We start from the raw sequence: 14,807 nt of genomic DNA on the forward strand, positions 1-14,807 counted from the left end.
GACATAATTTTTTACGTCTCCTCATTATTCATGCACAGTCCCAAGGCAAATTTATAGCAAGCTTTTAAAAATAGCATTAATAATCTTAGGGGCTGCACTAAGACCCTAATTAAGATGGTATATGAATGTTTCTTGCTTGCATGTGATATTATAGATTTAAGCTACACAGTCTCAAGGCTCCTTAAGGAATTTATTTTCATAAAACTAGTTTGGAAAAGACAGTCATTATTTTTGCTTTTATAAAAGGTGTTGAGACATCAGGAGAAATATTTTACTATTTTAGCCTGAGGCCTGTTAATCCATGTTTAGGACCTGGAGAACTAAAAGAAGAGTTGATGAAAAAAAGTCCAAGCAAGAAATAAGACCCCAAGATTCTATCATCAGTCCTAGACACAACTTTTGCTTGGACAGATAAACCTTGAGAAATCATAAAAAGTTCACCACAGTTGCACAGGTGCAGAGTTGAAAGGGACATTCAGCAATAGCCTTTCCCTCTGCTCACAGCAAGGCAGCAGAAGACACCTCCAGCTTTTCAGCACAAGTTGAATCAAGGTTGAACTCAGGTTAAAGAGTTCTCCCTTCAGAAGTTACCACGCATCAGCGGAATAAGTTTGTGTTGCTTTCTGTGGATAAACAGAGTCTTCTCACTGGAAACAATTGCCATTTAACAAGTATCCTAGGAAGCTGTTAACCTGATTTAACTGAACTGACAACTCATTCTTACACCAGAAGCAAGCACGCACTCCCACAGTGACCAAAGCTTTCCTGGCAGAGCTCTCTCTCTGGATTTATCATTAACATCTACATCCTAACACTGCTAAATAATTCAGTACAGCATTTAGCCTTGTGTCCTTGCCTCTCTACTCAGAAACCACTCTCTTTTCTGCATGTTTCAGCAACAGGGAACAAAAACCTGCCTGGATTGTGGTTCCTTCCACCTTGTGCTGTGTAACTGAGGGGAGGACCACAGTTACCCTTTCACTCTCAACATAGAAGCATGGGTTTTATTTCTTTTATTTTGTTGGAAATAGTGTTTATTAGATAACTAAATTTAGAGCGTTATTTATCCACACGGAGTCATGACCATGTGGGCTCAGATTCACATGCAAATTCCCCTTTTAATAATCCTAATGCAGGGAGTGCTCCAATCAGAGTGCTATCAGCCCCAGCTCCCAGATACCTGATGCCAGCTTTGCTGGTAATGTAGGCCACCGAAGCAAATCCAGAGAGATTGAGTTGGAAGTGGAGAGAGGCTCTGAGATCTATTTGCTTGGCTTCCTGACGACAAGGGGGTGTCTAACTTCTTTTTTTTCTTTTCTGCTGCGAAGGGGATATCATTTAAGAGGGATCATTAGCTGCGAGCAGCCCGGCTGGGTCAAGGCTGGGAGGCGGAGACGCAGTTGCAAGCAGCGAGGCAAGGTGGAGGCACGAAGACAGAAGACCAGGTTAATGAAAGCATGAGGTGGCTCTTGGGCAGCAGCTTGAAAAATTTTGGACATGCTGACAGGGGAAACTACGACTGGCTAAACAGCGAACCAGGTGGGCCACTTCTGGAAACAGAGCTTCAGGTCTGTACCCCTCTGCTGATGTCTGTGGCATGTCCTTTGAGGTTGCGTGTGTGTGTATGTCTGTGTAATGCCTCGGTGTAGAGCGCAGAGCAAACCCCTGGGTATTGGGGCGTATCAAAGCACTACTGCTCAATTGCATGGAGTCAGAGCATTTCTTTATTCCTGTTAAGTCTTTTTAAACACATTTGTGGAAGAGAAAAACATTAGACAGAAAAATTTCGGTGGCCTGCCAGGTAAGGAAGTTTAATTACTTCTTTTAATCGTAAGGCACCCTCGATTTCCTCTCTGTTAAAGGCGTGTTTACGCTTTGGAGCTGGTCCCGCGAAGCCTTTCTGCAGATGTTGCGAGTCAGTAGCAGGCAGCAATGAACTCTTGTTCCCTAAGCTGTGCGCTGATTACTTCTGCGAGAGAGGATCACATGCAGCCGAGTGGGGGCAAGGAGGGAGCCCCCAGAGATGAAAACACAGCCTGCCTTCTGCCTTTGTCTGGGAAACAGCAAAAGGGTTTCTCTGATCAAAAATAATAATTTAAGGTGCTCGTACCTCCTCAGCAAATGTCCGAAGCATGTTGCACTAGCAAAGGAACTGGCCACACTACTCAGCTGATACAAATAGATATAGATATATATAACTGAGTATATAACAGTGTGTGTGTATATATATATATATATATATATATATATATATATATATATATCAGCTGACATATATAACAGTACATATATATATATATTTTTTTATTTTTTTTTTACACTGTTGCAAAATAAATGGGGCTAAGAGTGTGCGTTGGTGTCAAAACAGGACTGAAAGTAGTATTTGAATGTTGTCACGCTTTTAACAAGGTCTGCCTCACTGGTAGCATTGCCAGAGTTAGCAATGGCAATGTCTTCACACCTCGAGGTTGCTTTTATCTGACAGTAAGAAACAAACAGCATCACTAGAGTCACATTCCAACAAGTATTTGAAAATTCTGTGTAAATCCAGGCTCGCTTCTAAATTACGTGTCATTACTAATGGATACAAAACCACATAAAAATGTTTTTCTATTTGCCAGAGTTACATGTTTTTGCTTTTTACAAGCAATAATGGATAAGGTTCAAGAAGCAGGATAGAGCTTGGAAAAGAATTTATGGGGGGACCACACCCTAATGACTTTAGAGCAGACTTTGTTCCAAATCCACTTAAAATATTTCAGAAGTATCGGTTTCCTGATTCAGAGTCAAAAGATATTAGTATAAATGTGGGCTATAGTAACACAAATAATTTTAATGGAGTTCTAAGTACACTAGCAAATCACTAACAACATAATAAATCCTAGCACAACCCAATCACTTCAATGGGAATTACAGTAAGCAAAATAAACTTTCCTTTTTCTATCCTTACACAAAAGCTTTCCTTAACCTTATGTTTTGCTTATGGGGTGATTCTCTCCCACGGCAGGTACTACCCCTGGTTTGTCCAGACACACTTCAGCTCCAAACCCTTCCCATTACTCATCGTGGATCCACCACACAACTCAGCCACAGTCTGCATTTCATTCCTTTACCAACAGGCACGAGTAAAACCTCATCTGAACTGATATGGGTCACATAATCTGTAAGCTGGCAACTGTACATGCTCAGCATGTTAAGAGAACAGAGGCAGACAGATTAGTAATGAAAGGCTTTACTACTGCCAGTATGTGCTCAGTGGTTGGGGGAACTGACCCTCTGCTTCAGTCCCTACAAACACATAAACAAAGGGAGGAGAATAAACAATGTCCAAACTACCCTATGAAGGACAGTTTTTAAAAAGGATGTTTTCCCATATTTATTTGTCTGTAACTTATGATGGAAGTCAGATTCTTATTTTTGTGACTTATAAACCTGACAATAAATGCTTGTGATGACACAAGCAAAGCACACTGATCTCCAATGAAGCAGCATCAAAACAAAAACCAGTCAATTAATAATTCCATCAGTCACTTCATATGCCTGGTGTGGAAAATTTCAGATGTAAAATGGTAGAGGATTTTATCTTAAATATGTTCTGCAGTTGTATTACTTTCAATTAATGGAGATTCAGTTTGATTTCTATAAAATGTTGGTTTCCAGTTCTGCCAGCTATTCCTGACACCTGTAAAAGTGGTTACTTTTCTAGTTTTAGAGCTTCAACTGCAGAAGTTAGTTTTAGGTCAGTTTAGAACTAGTTTTAGTTTAGAATTTCAGGGTTTTTTTAAGTGACCCTTGATTCATTGTTTTAAAATTATTCCTATTTTTAGTGTAATTTCTAAAATGCCTATTAGATTTTCCAAGAGTTTATGTCAAGATCTTTGCAGCATTCTTCAGTAGCCCTTTAGGCAGTCATTGCAGAAATGGGCATAAAACCACAATAGAAAAAGAGGGACTAATATTGATCAATTGTCTCCTAATACATTTGATATATTTATATAGATATACATACAAGAAGTCCATCAGCTTTTGGAACTACATCTCAAAGTAAAATCAATCCATGTAATGTTTGGCAGGAGGCAGAATCAAAATGGGTATATACCTCCCTGTTCAGGTTCAGGGCATCTGTGGGGCAGTATTAACTTATGAAAAACTATTTCAGCTCAAGTAATACACTAAGCTGCCTACAAATTACTTCACCCAGACAGAAAAGTGTTAACATTAGCTGTGTTTAAACAGCTATGAGCACTCTGAAACACAGACTGAATAAAACCAGTCTTTATTGTCACCTGCTAGCATGGAGAAAAAGCATGAAGCTGAATCAGGAGAGGTTTAGGTTAGATATGAGGAAAAAAATTTCACTCAGAGGGTGGTTGGGCACTGGAACAGGCTCCCCAGGGTAGTGGTCACAGCACCAGCCTGATAGAGTTCAAAAATCATTTGGGCAATGCTTGAAGGTAGATGGTGTGACTCTTGGGGTGTCCTGCACAGGGCCAGGAGCAGGGCTCAATGATCCTGGTGAGTCCCCTCTAACTCAGCATATATTTTAATTCTATAATATTGCTTAATTCTTAATCCTATCTGTTTCACATGCCACTAATTTGCAGATCACAGCAAAGCACACTTAGTGTTCTTTTGCAATTATTCAGTAGTTATGAAACAAAAGAACAAACGAAACAAATTTATTATGCCTTCTTTTGCACACATTACTGAATAGACAGCCACCAGGCACTGGTTATTGTGGTTATCTTGAAATAGAATAGGATAAAATAGGAGTAGTTCAGTTGGAAAGGGCTTGCAATGAAAATCTAGTCCAAGCACCTGGCCACTTGAGGGAGTACAAGAGAATATGGGCTGCTTTGTAATAACATATGCAATTTTTGTGCAGATCCCGCAGTGCAATAAAGTGCTTGCAGGTTCAGGGCACTGCCTTTTCACCATCAGAGACAGCAATACAGATACAGAGTTCCTGCAAACCATACCCAAGGATCTCAACCCAGGCACTCAAAATGAGGCATAACCAACAAGAATAACCTGCACTGATCTGTCTTGCCCCTTCCCCAGAGCATTTGGTAGCAGGGACAGGAGTCCAGCTCCCCAGGAGAACATCTGCTTTACCACACAAGCAGGCAGTCCTCCCCCTTCCCAGTCTTCTGACTCTGTCACTGCATACTCTACACACCCTGCAACAGAGTACCCTGCACTGCTGTGGTGCTCATCTCCTTCCCTAAGCAATCTATCACAACCCTGAGGAGCCACTTTGTGCACAATAATGTAATTACAAATTTTATGTGTTGCAGAGCAAATTAAGGATTTCACAAATTTCAAAAATGCCGGCATTTATTCAGGCTTGAGAACTTGATTTTGCAACTTTAGAGGCAGCGCTATAGGTTACTCTTGGAGGGCCTTTAAACAAGAAGAGTTTTCAGGACAGTGACCCAAGGTGTCTTTTTGTAGCAGCTTCACAGACTGTGGCCATCTGAGCTAGCTCTTACTACAAATAGTTGCACCCCTTCCATTTTGTCCATTTGATGCAAACTGTTGTTCCCTCCAACAATAATGTATTTTGCACATTTCTCTTAATGGGTACCTCATTGCAAGGCCCAAGACCTCTGGGTTCCAATCCAGGCTTTGGAGCAAAGCATATTTCCCTGAGACCCATGACCATTTGTTAATTCCTTCCATCAAGCTTAACCTTCCCTTCTGAAGTCCAGGATTTGTACGAGGCCATGTCTTACAGCCCTGACTCTTGTCTGTGCTTCCACCAGCACATGAAGGATACACTGTCCTTGGCCATTATTTAACACACAAATACAGTTCCAGTGAAATTTATAGGGAAGTTGCACTGAGTTTAAATGACAATTGGGGCTTTATATACTTTTTACTAATCTCTTGTAGGAAACACTGGCAATCTCGCTGTCTGTCCTCACAAACCAGCAGAACACTGTACAACTCACAGATCCTAAGACCAACCCTTAAACTGGATGAAAGCCTGTTCCCTACACATTAAACCCAAAACTTAGATTTGGATTTTAAAAACAAGCTCTTCACTGCTGATGAATAACACTGTCCATTGTAAGCTCAGCTCCTCTCAGTATTTACTGTAAGACTATCAGTAACATATGAGCAATGTATCAGTGAGTCTCCACATACATAGTGCACTAACATAATGAATGCTTTTTTCTCATTTTCTCTTGAAATGTTTTGTGCACCTCATAAGACACACTAAAAAAACATTAACAAACTTAAAAAAAAAAAATCCCCTCATTTTTAAGAAATTATTTAATGTCTGCATTGGAAGAACAGCTGGAACAATTTGTTCCAATTCTGCCCTTTCCTGTCACTCATTGAATGGTGAGGTAAGACAACAGCTTGTACAGCCAGAAATTATTTAATAAAAATTATCAATAAATAAAAAATAGTTCTTTAATATGCATTTTTAAAAATAGAAGTCCATTGGGGGAAAATAGATTAATAGCTAATCTGCAAATGTTCCAGTGTATTTTAAAATTACTTCAATGCATTTAGCTTCAGATCTACAATACCTTAGGAAAAATAATAGAAAAGCAATAATCTCCCCTACATTATTTGTTAGGAGTCAATGCCTATTTACTTCATTTTTCTTAGGCATGACTACATAACAATAATTTCATAATATGAGAACAAAGCAAAGAGGTGACAAATGCCTGGTAGATAACCAGTTGAATGTAGGTTACAGTGTGATTTTGTAGCTAGGAGAAAGACTGAGATTCCTGGAAGAACTGAAAGTTTTTGTAGACTACGAAGGAGACACTGGAGTTAGTGTCCTTTTCACAAAGCCATTGCTGTAAACAGCCAGTTTGCATCCCTGCTTCCAAACCCTTTGAGGAGAGAATCACTCAAGCTCTCCTAGCCTAAATGTGCACCTTCACTCAAAATAAAGGAAATCTGATCCACGACCTGTTTAGTCTCCCCATGCAAATGTGAAAAAGCCACCTCATCAAGAGCTTACAAAGGGAATGACTTGATAAACAGCATTACAGGGTTTGGGTTTTCCTTCTGTCCTAGTCTAGACCCTGAATGGGACCCAATTATTAGGAGGTGGAGTCAAACTGGAAACAAAGTATGCTAAATTTTAAAATTAAAGCTAATATAGCACAAGAGCACAAATGGCTTTGTTGATTTTTTCCCATAGCCTATGACTCCAGTTAACACTACATCACAATTCAAAAGCTGTGGCACAGAGGTCTTTTGTGCTACATTTTACAGAAAACAAAGCTGACACAGCAGTCACAACTGTTATTTCTCTTATACCAGAAGTTCTTTTTCCATAGTACCAACCAGGAAAAAATGAATCTTATATCACTGGCAGAACAATCTCAAGAGGTCCAGTCCAAGCTGTCCTGTCCAATAAAAACACCATGTTTTATTTGGAACTGGCCTGTGAGGTCAGAGCAACCCAAAGAGCAGGTATTGTCGGCAATGAGCCCTGTTAGAAAGGGTGAGCTGTCATAATATTTGTTCTTTAAACAGTTTTCCAAACACAAAGGAACAACACCAGGTGGTAGATCACCAGCCTTATTCATCTGCAGTTCAATGTTCTCCCAAATGTTAAAAGCTTGACCAATCCCCTGCAAAGCTGATTGGTCCCGCTATAATCCAAGATAATAAAATGTAATACAAATATAATGTAATAAAATGTCATACAAAATTGCATATACTTCCAGGCTGTTGGGGTTTTTCCCCCACTGGAGACAGGGTTTTCTAAAAACCCAATACTCTTTGCAACTTCTCTGGGGTTTTTTTTGTCTCTGGTTGTGATTTGCTCTAACTGGCCAGTGAATAGAACTCACGAGTCTGCAAAACACTGCTTGAATACTAGTGCAGAGAAAGGAATTTGGAAAAGCAACTGCTATGTCATAAGGTGGCAATGGGGAAAGTGGTTTTGCTCTCTGATTGAGAGCTCTCCAGCAATCCAACTCCCTTCCTATTTGCTTTGGTTACAGAGCAGACAACAGACAAGTTCAACCAAAGACGACATAGAGCCATTTCTGTGTATCATACTGCCTGCCACCATGATGCTCTTCCTGGCATTCCTGCTGCTCTTCCTGTACCGCCGTTGCCAGCACCCCTCTCAGCAGGGGCAGATCTTCAGCATCGACCTTCCCGAGGCCCTGCCTGAGCACGATGTGTCCAACTTCCTTTCTGCCCTGCCCTGGAGCACCGAGCAGAGCTTCCACTACTCAACGCTGCTCCCTGACGCCACATTCCTCTCTGTGTGTTTGCCTCCATCGTATGAGGAGGCCACCATGAAGACTTCCATGGAAGAGGCTCACATTGAGCTCTCTCCAGACCCAGTGCCTCCTTACGAAGAGAGCACGCTGCAGACCAGCAGCACCAAATAAACTTCCTACGGAAGCACCTTAGCCGAAGCATGCAGCACAAAGGTAGAACTGCTATGGCCTTTAAAATTTGTGAAAAGATTCCAAATGAGGCACAAAACCAATGAATTTATAAAGGAAGAAACTTGAAGTAACAGGGAGTGCGTGTCTTCACCTCATCCTAGGATTCTCTACCTTCCATTTGTGGCAAGTGTACACACGGTGTAGCACCAAATCCAGTCCGAACACGGGGATTCTAGTTAACAAACATGTCATGCAAGGATTAAATTTAAGGAAAGCTGGGAAGCTCTTCCTCTGTAATCCCTCGGCTACAACAAAATGTCAATAATGCTATAGATTCAGCAATCATAAAAAGGGCTTTTAGCACATACATATTCCAGTTTGGGTTTTGTCTATTTTATGCGTTTATATTTAAATGAGTTTTTGTCAAGATGAGTCACTCAGTCTGTGTGTGTTTACATCACGTCATTCTGCAGTGCTCTGGAATGATCACAACAGCTCTCAGGAAAGCAAATAAATATATAACCTCTACAAAATTTCCAGTAACTGTCCCCAAAGGTTCAAATGTGCACTGTGAATAAAGGCTGTCTTTTCTCACAGTTGAACAATAAGGACAACCAGAGAAGACCTGATTACTCTGGGTGAGGAAGACTCCATACAAGAGCACACTCACTCTGTTGCTGCAAGCTGCTTGCCAAGGTCTTGTGAGGTCCCAGCATTCCAGACTACTCGGTTGACTTCTTTTCCAAGTCTAAAATAATAAACCATGTGACTTACTTGGTGCAGTGTGTAAAGGAGTTGGGGAAAAATTAATAAAATCAAGTGCACCAAAAAACCCCTGGTCTGTATTCCAAAAATGCATTATAATCCCTTCCCCTTCATCACTAGGGCAGGGTGAGGCTAATTCAAGTGTGTTGGTGGCAGTGATTCAGAGGGTTTGCATATGCATGTGCTTTCAGAAAATGATGTATGTTATCTTCAATTCTTTCTTACAGGATAGCATTGTCACTAAGTTGAGACATGCTCTTGTTACAGAAGGTGGCTGCTACAGCTCATGACAGCCTCAAAAGTTGTGTTGGCAAGCCACAGACAAATGCAGTGTGGTGGAATAGGTGACACCTGCAAGGAAGAAACTGTCCTAACAGCTTGTGCAGTCTTGGTGTAACTAACAAACCCAAAGGCTTGTACTTGGTGATTTCAACAACTGTCAGGAGGTGTCAATAACAGCCAGTCCTGCTTTACAAACTTGGCACATTCCTTAAAAAAACCCAACAAAAACAACAACACAGTAACAGAAGAAAAAATCCTCACTGGACGGCAGAAGAAGGGCCACTTGGGGCCTGTAAGGTGGTTGAATTCCATGTTATGTCAACAGTGACACATTCACAGTAACCAAATAGTCCATATCAAAACTGATGTTCCCTCTCATACATTTCTCTTACAACAAGGAAAAAATATACCTTTTTTATTTAGAAAAAAGGGTCATTTTCTTGAACTACAAATTTGAGATCACTCCTTTTCTAATGTTCCATATGGATCATCAAACTGAAGCAGCAGATGTTTTGGAAAACTCCAAATTCAATCAACCATTTTTCTTTTCAGACCATATCTGGGAACAGTTCCCAGTATTTGCTGATGTGTTTGAAAGTACCATACTCTACTGCCTCCTCACATTTTCTTTACTTCCTTAATATTTGGTACATGCAGTTGTTTCCAAGAAAAGCTGGAAAAATACAAGAGCTCCAAACAACATACCTAATTGGAAAGGTGCAAAGGTTTGAGGTTCAAAGATAAATCACTTCTGCCTCTTGTGTTTGTATATTCCACTAGTATATGCTGTATATTCAGCAGAATTGCACTGATATGCTTGAAAACTCAGACACTGTCATATCAAGTTGAATATATTTTGCCTTAAGAGATCTTAAGAGACTGCTGTGTTCTGAAATGTGTTACACTGTTCCTCAGCATGATCTCTTGTTTACCCTTATCTTGGGTAGAGCTTGATACTCAGCCTCTGGGCTCATCATTCGAAACTGCTCTCCTGTTACCTTAGTTACAGTTAAGAAAAATTTTGACTGGTATTTCTTGTGACCAAGACTGATTTACTTCTAAAGCTAGTTGAGAATTGCTGTCCTCTGCAAGAATACAGTGATTGTGTTTCAAGCATTGTTTATTGGACAACTCTCAAGGCCTGCTTTAGACAAATAGCTTCTGATTGTTAGCATTGCTAAAGACAATTAAAAACAGACACTTGCTCAAATCCATATTAACAGAAACACTTCCATGACTTAAATTCTTCTTTCTAGTAAACTGCAACTCCAGTAATCTGAAATTGGTATCCCTTATCTCATTCCAACACAGTTTTGTCTAGTCTTGTAAGTTAATTGTCCCTAGTAGTATGTACTAGGCACAATTTAAGAATAGGCATTGCTACTCTTAAATCTCCTCCCCAAAGAGAAACCCCACCCAAAAAAAAATTAAAAAAAAGACAACATTTCTCATGCAAACATACTGAAATTAAATCTCCATTGCCTAGAAGCTGCCTCTGATCCTGTCAGGCTGTGGTGACACACATCTCAGCAGCCTCTGTGTTACTGATGTTAGTGCTACTGGTTGTGGAGCAGCTATCAGGTCCTCTGGGCAAACACCTTGTGCATCAAAGCAGAGAGCTCATCAAAGGAACTCATGCCTGGCAACAGGAGCAACCATAAGTGCAATGGGAAGATCTTTCATTGTTTTAGCTGCAGTAATCTGAAAGGTGAAGGCTTAGAGCATCCCATCTAAAAGAAATATGTTGGAATTGGGACCATAAACAAAAAGACTGAGGAAAGACATTAAGCTTTTAATTACATTAAAGGTAACTGCAAACAAAGTAAAATAGAGACCCATCATGCCTGGACCAATCCAAAGAGGTTCTAGTGATTTTAAACTGAGGCAAAATTAAATCAGAAAAGAAAACTCTAAAAGTGAGGTGTAGTCTGAAAGTGCAGTGAAGCAGAGGCAGCACCATCTCTGGACACACTGAGAAGGTAGACAAACGTCTCTCCAGAATGATGAAGGCTCCTTGTTGGAGCAGAGAACGGATTAGATGTCCTTTCTCTGTCCTTCCCTGTTCCCGTGCCCTAAAGTTACATCAAAGTACGTTTTGTTACTTGTTTCCAAATTGTATGAAATCAGATGGCTGTTTCTTTGAAAATTTCGTATTATGAGATTTCATGTGCATCCAGAAATCACTGTAACACTGGCATTGTACTTTAAAGCCACGAGGTTCGTTTCTTTCATTTAATTCTTATATCTGCTAGTACACATACAAATTATGAACTCACCTTGACATGAGGAATAATTGTAATTCATTTTTCTATTATGAAAATACTAAGGAACCATGATGAGATTGATGACATATACACTACCCCTTGTTTATATTTAGTAGGAAACTATGCAGCAATACAGCTCCTTTCATGGAGGGGGCTTCACAGAGGGCAATCTCTGTGCTTGTCCTCCCTGTGAGAGCTGCCAAAGTCCCTCACTGACATGGGTCCATTGTTCTGCAGACCAAGACGAACACACATCTTGCACACACAGCAGATTCTTGATCAAAAGACATTTAGTGGAAAACAACACAGGTAATTTATACAAAATCATTCTTCTAGATATCCACTGAAAGTATTCAGCACACATCTCCAATAATGCCACAGTAGTTTCATATTACAAGAATATCCTGCCTGTCTCATTTCAGCCAAAGGAGGAAAAGATGACACAGCTCTTTGCAGCCACTGTGGGATCTCAGAAACTAACATCCTGGATAAAATTGATGCATGCTTCTGCAGGGATCAAGCATCTGGCACCTGATCTTTGCTGAATTTTAACTCCTGACTCATTGGTTTGTACTCGCCAATGACAAAATGTGCTTTTAAAAACAGAATAGTCATTGCTTGGTCCTGTGAAGTAACCCTTGCCTAGGAAAGGCAGAACAAGCATTTCAGTGCATGTATTTCATTTCAGAGAAATCCCTACCTGTAACAAGTATCTTGACTAGAAATTTAGAAACTCAACTGAAGTGGTAAACACCTTGGTAAAAAAAGAACAAACAAATCCTGACAGTATATCTTTATGATAGTTCAATAATACTATTGCAGTTATGGAAGAACTGTTCTCAAAATAAAACTCTTCATTTAATCCATGCTTTAAAGGAATTTACTTGGGTTCTTATGGCAGCAAAGCCTCCAAATACAGACACACAACTACTTTTGCTAATACAAACCCCACTGGCATGAACTATATATGCTCCAGTAGTGAAAACTCTTATAAATGTAAGTTTTATCAATAGGAGAAAGTGAGCGGGCAGTCTTATTCTGGTTTGGAGAGTAATTTTATTTGGGTGCAGGGGTTTTTGTTGTTGTTTTTTGTTGGTTTTTTTTTTTACAAATTTTCAAGAACAAGCATTGCACAGATAAGCATCAGATAAGGATGAGCTGAATGCTTATGGCAAATAAATTATTCACTGACTCCTCTCTCAAAAATTGTCATAAGTGAAACAGCTATGAATTTTTAATAATTAAATTCCTTAATTTCAGTCTGTTAGTAAATAATCATGTCATGTTGTGACTTTCATTACAAAGCAGTTCTATTCGTCACTTGGGTAATGAGTTCTTCTGCAGAACAGGAAAGGCACGTGAGTGTGGAGCCTAAGGAAGGTGTCCTCTGCAAGAAAGACAATCTGCCATTCTCAGTGGTATGGCTAGCAAGGCTGGGCACAGCTAATAAATCAGTGCTGCAGACACATGGGCCTTGATGAAGACAGCAAAACCTCATTGAAGACTCTTGGATACATGACTAGGCTGACAGCAGTGTAAATGTATGTTTGCACTTTCACAAGCTTTTCATTAAAAAGGTAAAAAAAACACCAATGTCTTTCTTGTTTCTTGAGGGTATGAAAGAATCAAACTTGTCTGTGAGTTTGGCTCCATCAGTAGTTTTACTTCTGATTATTCACAGGAATATCATGTCTATGAGAGCTTACTGTCAGAAATTAAGTTTAAGGAAGAAGCTGCAATAAAAACTAGTACTCAGAATTTCATAGAAACAAATTATAGCATCACTGAGGTTGGAAAAGGCCTCTAAGATCATCAAGTCCAACTTTTAGCCAGCATTGTCATGTTCACTGCTAAACCATGTAAGTGACACATCTAGATATTTTTTGAACACTTCCAGGGATGGTGACACCACCACTTTCCTGGACAGCCTGTTTCAATGCTTGATAACTTTTAGTGAAGAAATCTTTTGAAATATCCAATTTAAACCTTCCCTGGTACAATTTTCCCTCTCTTCTTGTCACTCTTTACTTGGGAGAAGAGGCCAACCCCTACTTCACTATGAACATCCTTTCAAACAAGTTGTGCCATTAATATCATGTTATCTTACTCAGCCCTTTCTATATTCATTTGTCCCTACAATGTCAGCATTATTTTATTCTTGTTATTTTTCTTCTTGAATGCTTACCTTAGAACTTTTCAGACATTTCCATCTGTGACAAAAATAAATATTTCAAGAGATCATGGACAGGCAATTCTCTCCAGACATGTCAAGCACTTTCATAGGTCTGTCTGTCTTTTATTTTATAGTGTTTTGGCTTCTTGTTTTGTTTTTTCCAGGTTCAAACTGAGAGAACTGAATGCATGTTTTTTTTAATTCTTTGAATAATAATGAACTGAATTCCTTTAGTGGCCTTCCAAGCACCAAGGATAGGAGTATGGCAAAGCAATACTGTTCCTGCCCTACACCATCAAGCATCCTAAAGGGAAAGGAACGTGAAAAAGATCACAAATCAGGATGAAAAAAGGTAAGAGAAATGCCTACCCAGAAATAAGCCTCTCACAGAATTGCTTTCTCCTCCCTGACTTCCTATTTTTCTTTTCTCTCTCCTTTGGCTTAATTTTAATATTCTGACAATGACATAAAAGACGGCACAGAAAGGAAAATTACCTCCACAGACTGACCCACAGCTGTAGAGACCAAAACTAAGTGTCTTGTGTAATGCTCTACTAACAGAATAGTAATCTGGAATATCTGTTTGTGATTATAAAATGTTTTGCACAAAGTCAGTTTCCACCACAGGTAAACCAGACAAATTCAAACATATTTCTACAAACACTTTTCCCTGCTTGTGTACCAATGACAGACAAAATTATTTAAACAGCACCATTAAAAACAGTGTGTTTCAGTTCTGTGGCACTTTTTCTCTCTCTCTTTCTCTTGCAGTTAGGAAAACTCACAGCTGACAACACTCTCATACGTTAGTGTGGCCTAAGGTTCTTCAGAAATCCTGTACTCCTATGTTTTAAAGAAAAAAAGTGAACTTGATGGGAATTAGCTTGTTTATAAACCCCTATCTTCAACTAATATTCACCCCTTTTTCACTTCTGTTAATGA

General features: G+C 39.6%; 1 protein-coding gene across 1 annotated transcript; it reads left to right on the top strand.

Annotated features, from left to right (window-relative positions):
* The first annotated feature begins 1,388 nt into the window (after nt 1-1,388).
* On the top strand, nt 1,389-8,748 carry SMIM28 (small integral membrane protein 28). The gene is made up of 2 exons (XM_033512714.1): nt 1,389-1,568; nt 7,983-8,748. The coding sequence occupies exons 1-2, from the start codon at nt 1,458-1,460 to the stop codon at nt 8,379-8,381; spliced, it is 510 nt and encodes a 169-aa protein (XP_033368605.1). The 5' UTR covers nt 1,389-1,457; the 3' UTR covers nt 8,382-8,748.
* The last annotated feature ends 6,059 nt before the right edge of the window (nt 8,749-14,807 follow it).

Source organism: Parus major, chromosome 3, assembly GCF_001522545.3.
Source record: "Parus major isolate Abel chromosome 3, Parus_major1.1, whole genome shotgun sequence".
NCBI classification, from domain to species: Eukaryota; Metazoa; Chordata; class Aves; order Passeriformes; family Paridae; genus Parus; species Parus major.

Excerpts from the sequence above, each read along its gene's own strand:
- SMIM28 (XM_033512714.1), top strand. The coding sequence starts at position 1,458 with ATGAGGTGGCTCTTGGGCAGCAGCTTGAAAAATTTTGGACATGCTGAC. Across the intron at positions 1,569-7,982 it reads TTCTGGAAACAGAGCTTCAG|AGCAGACAACAGACAAGTTC; the intron begins GTCTGTACCCCT and ends CTTTGGTTACAG.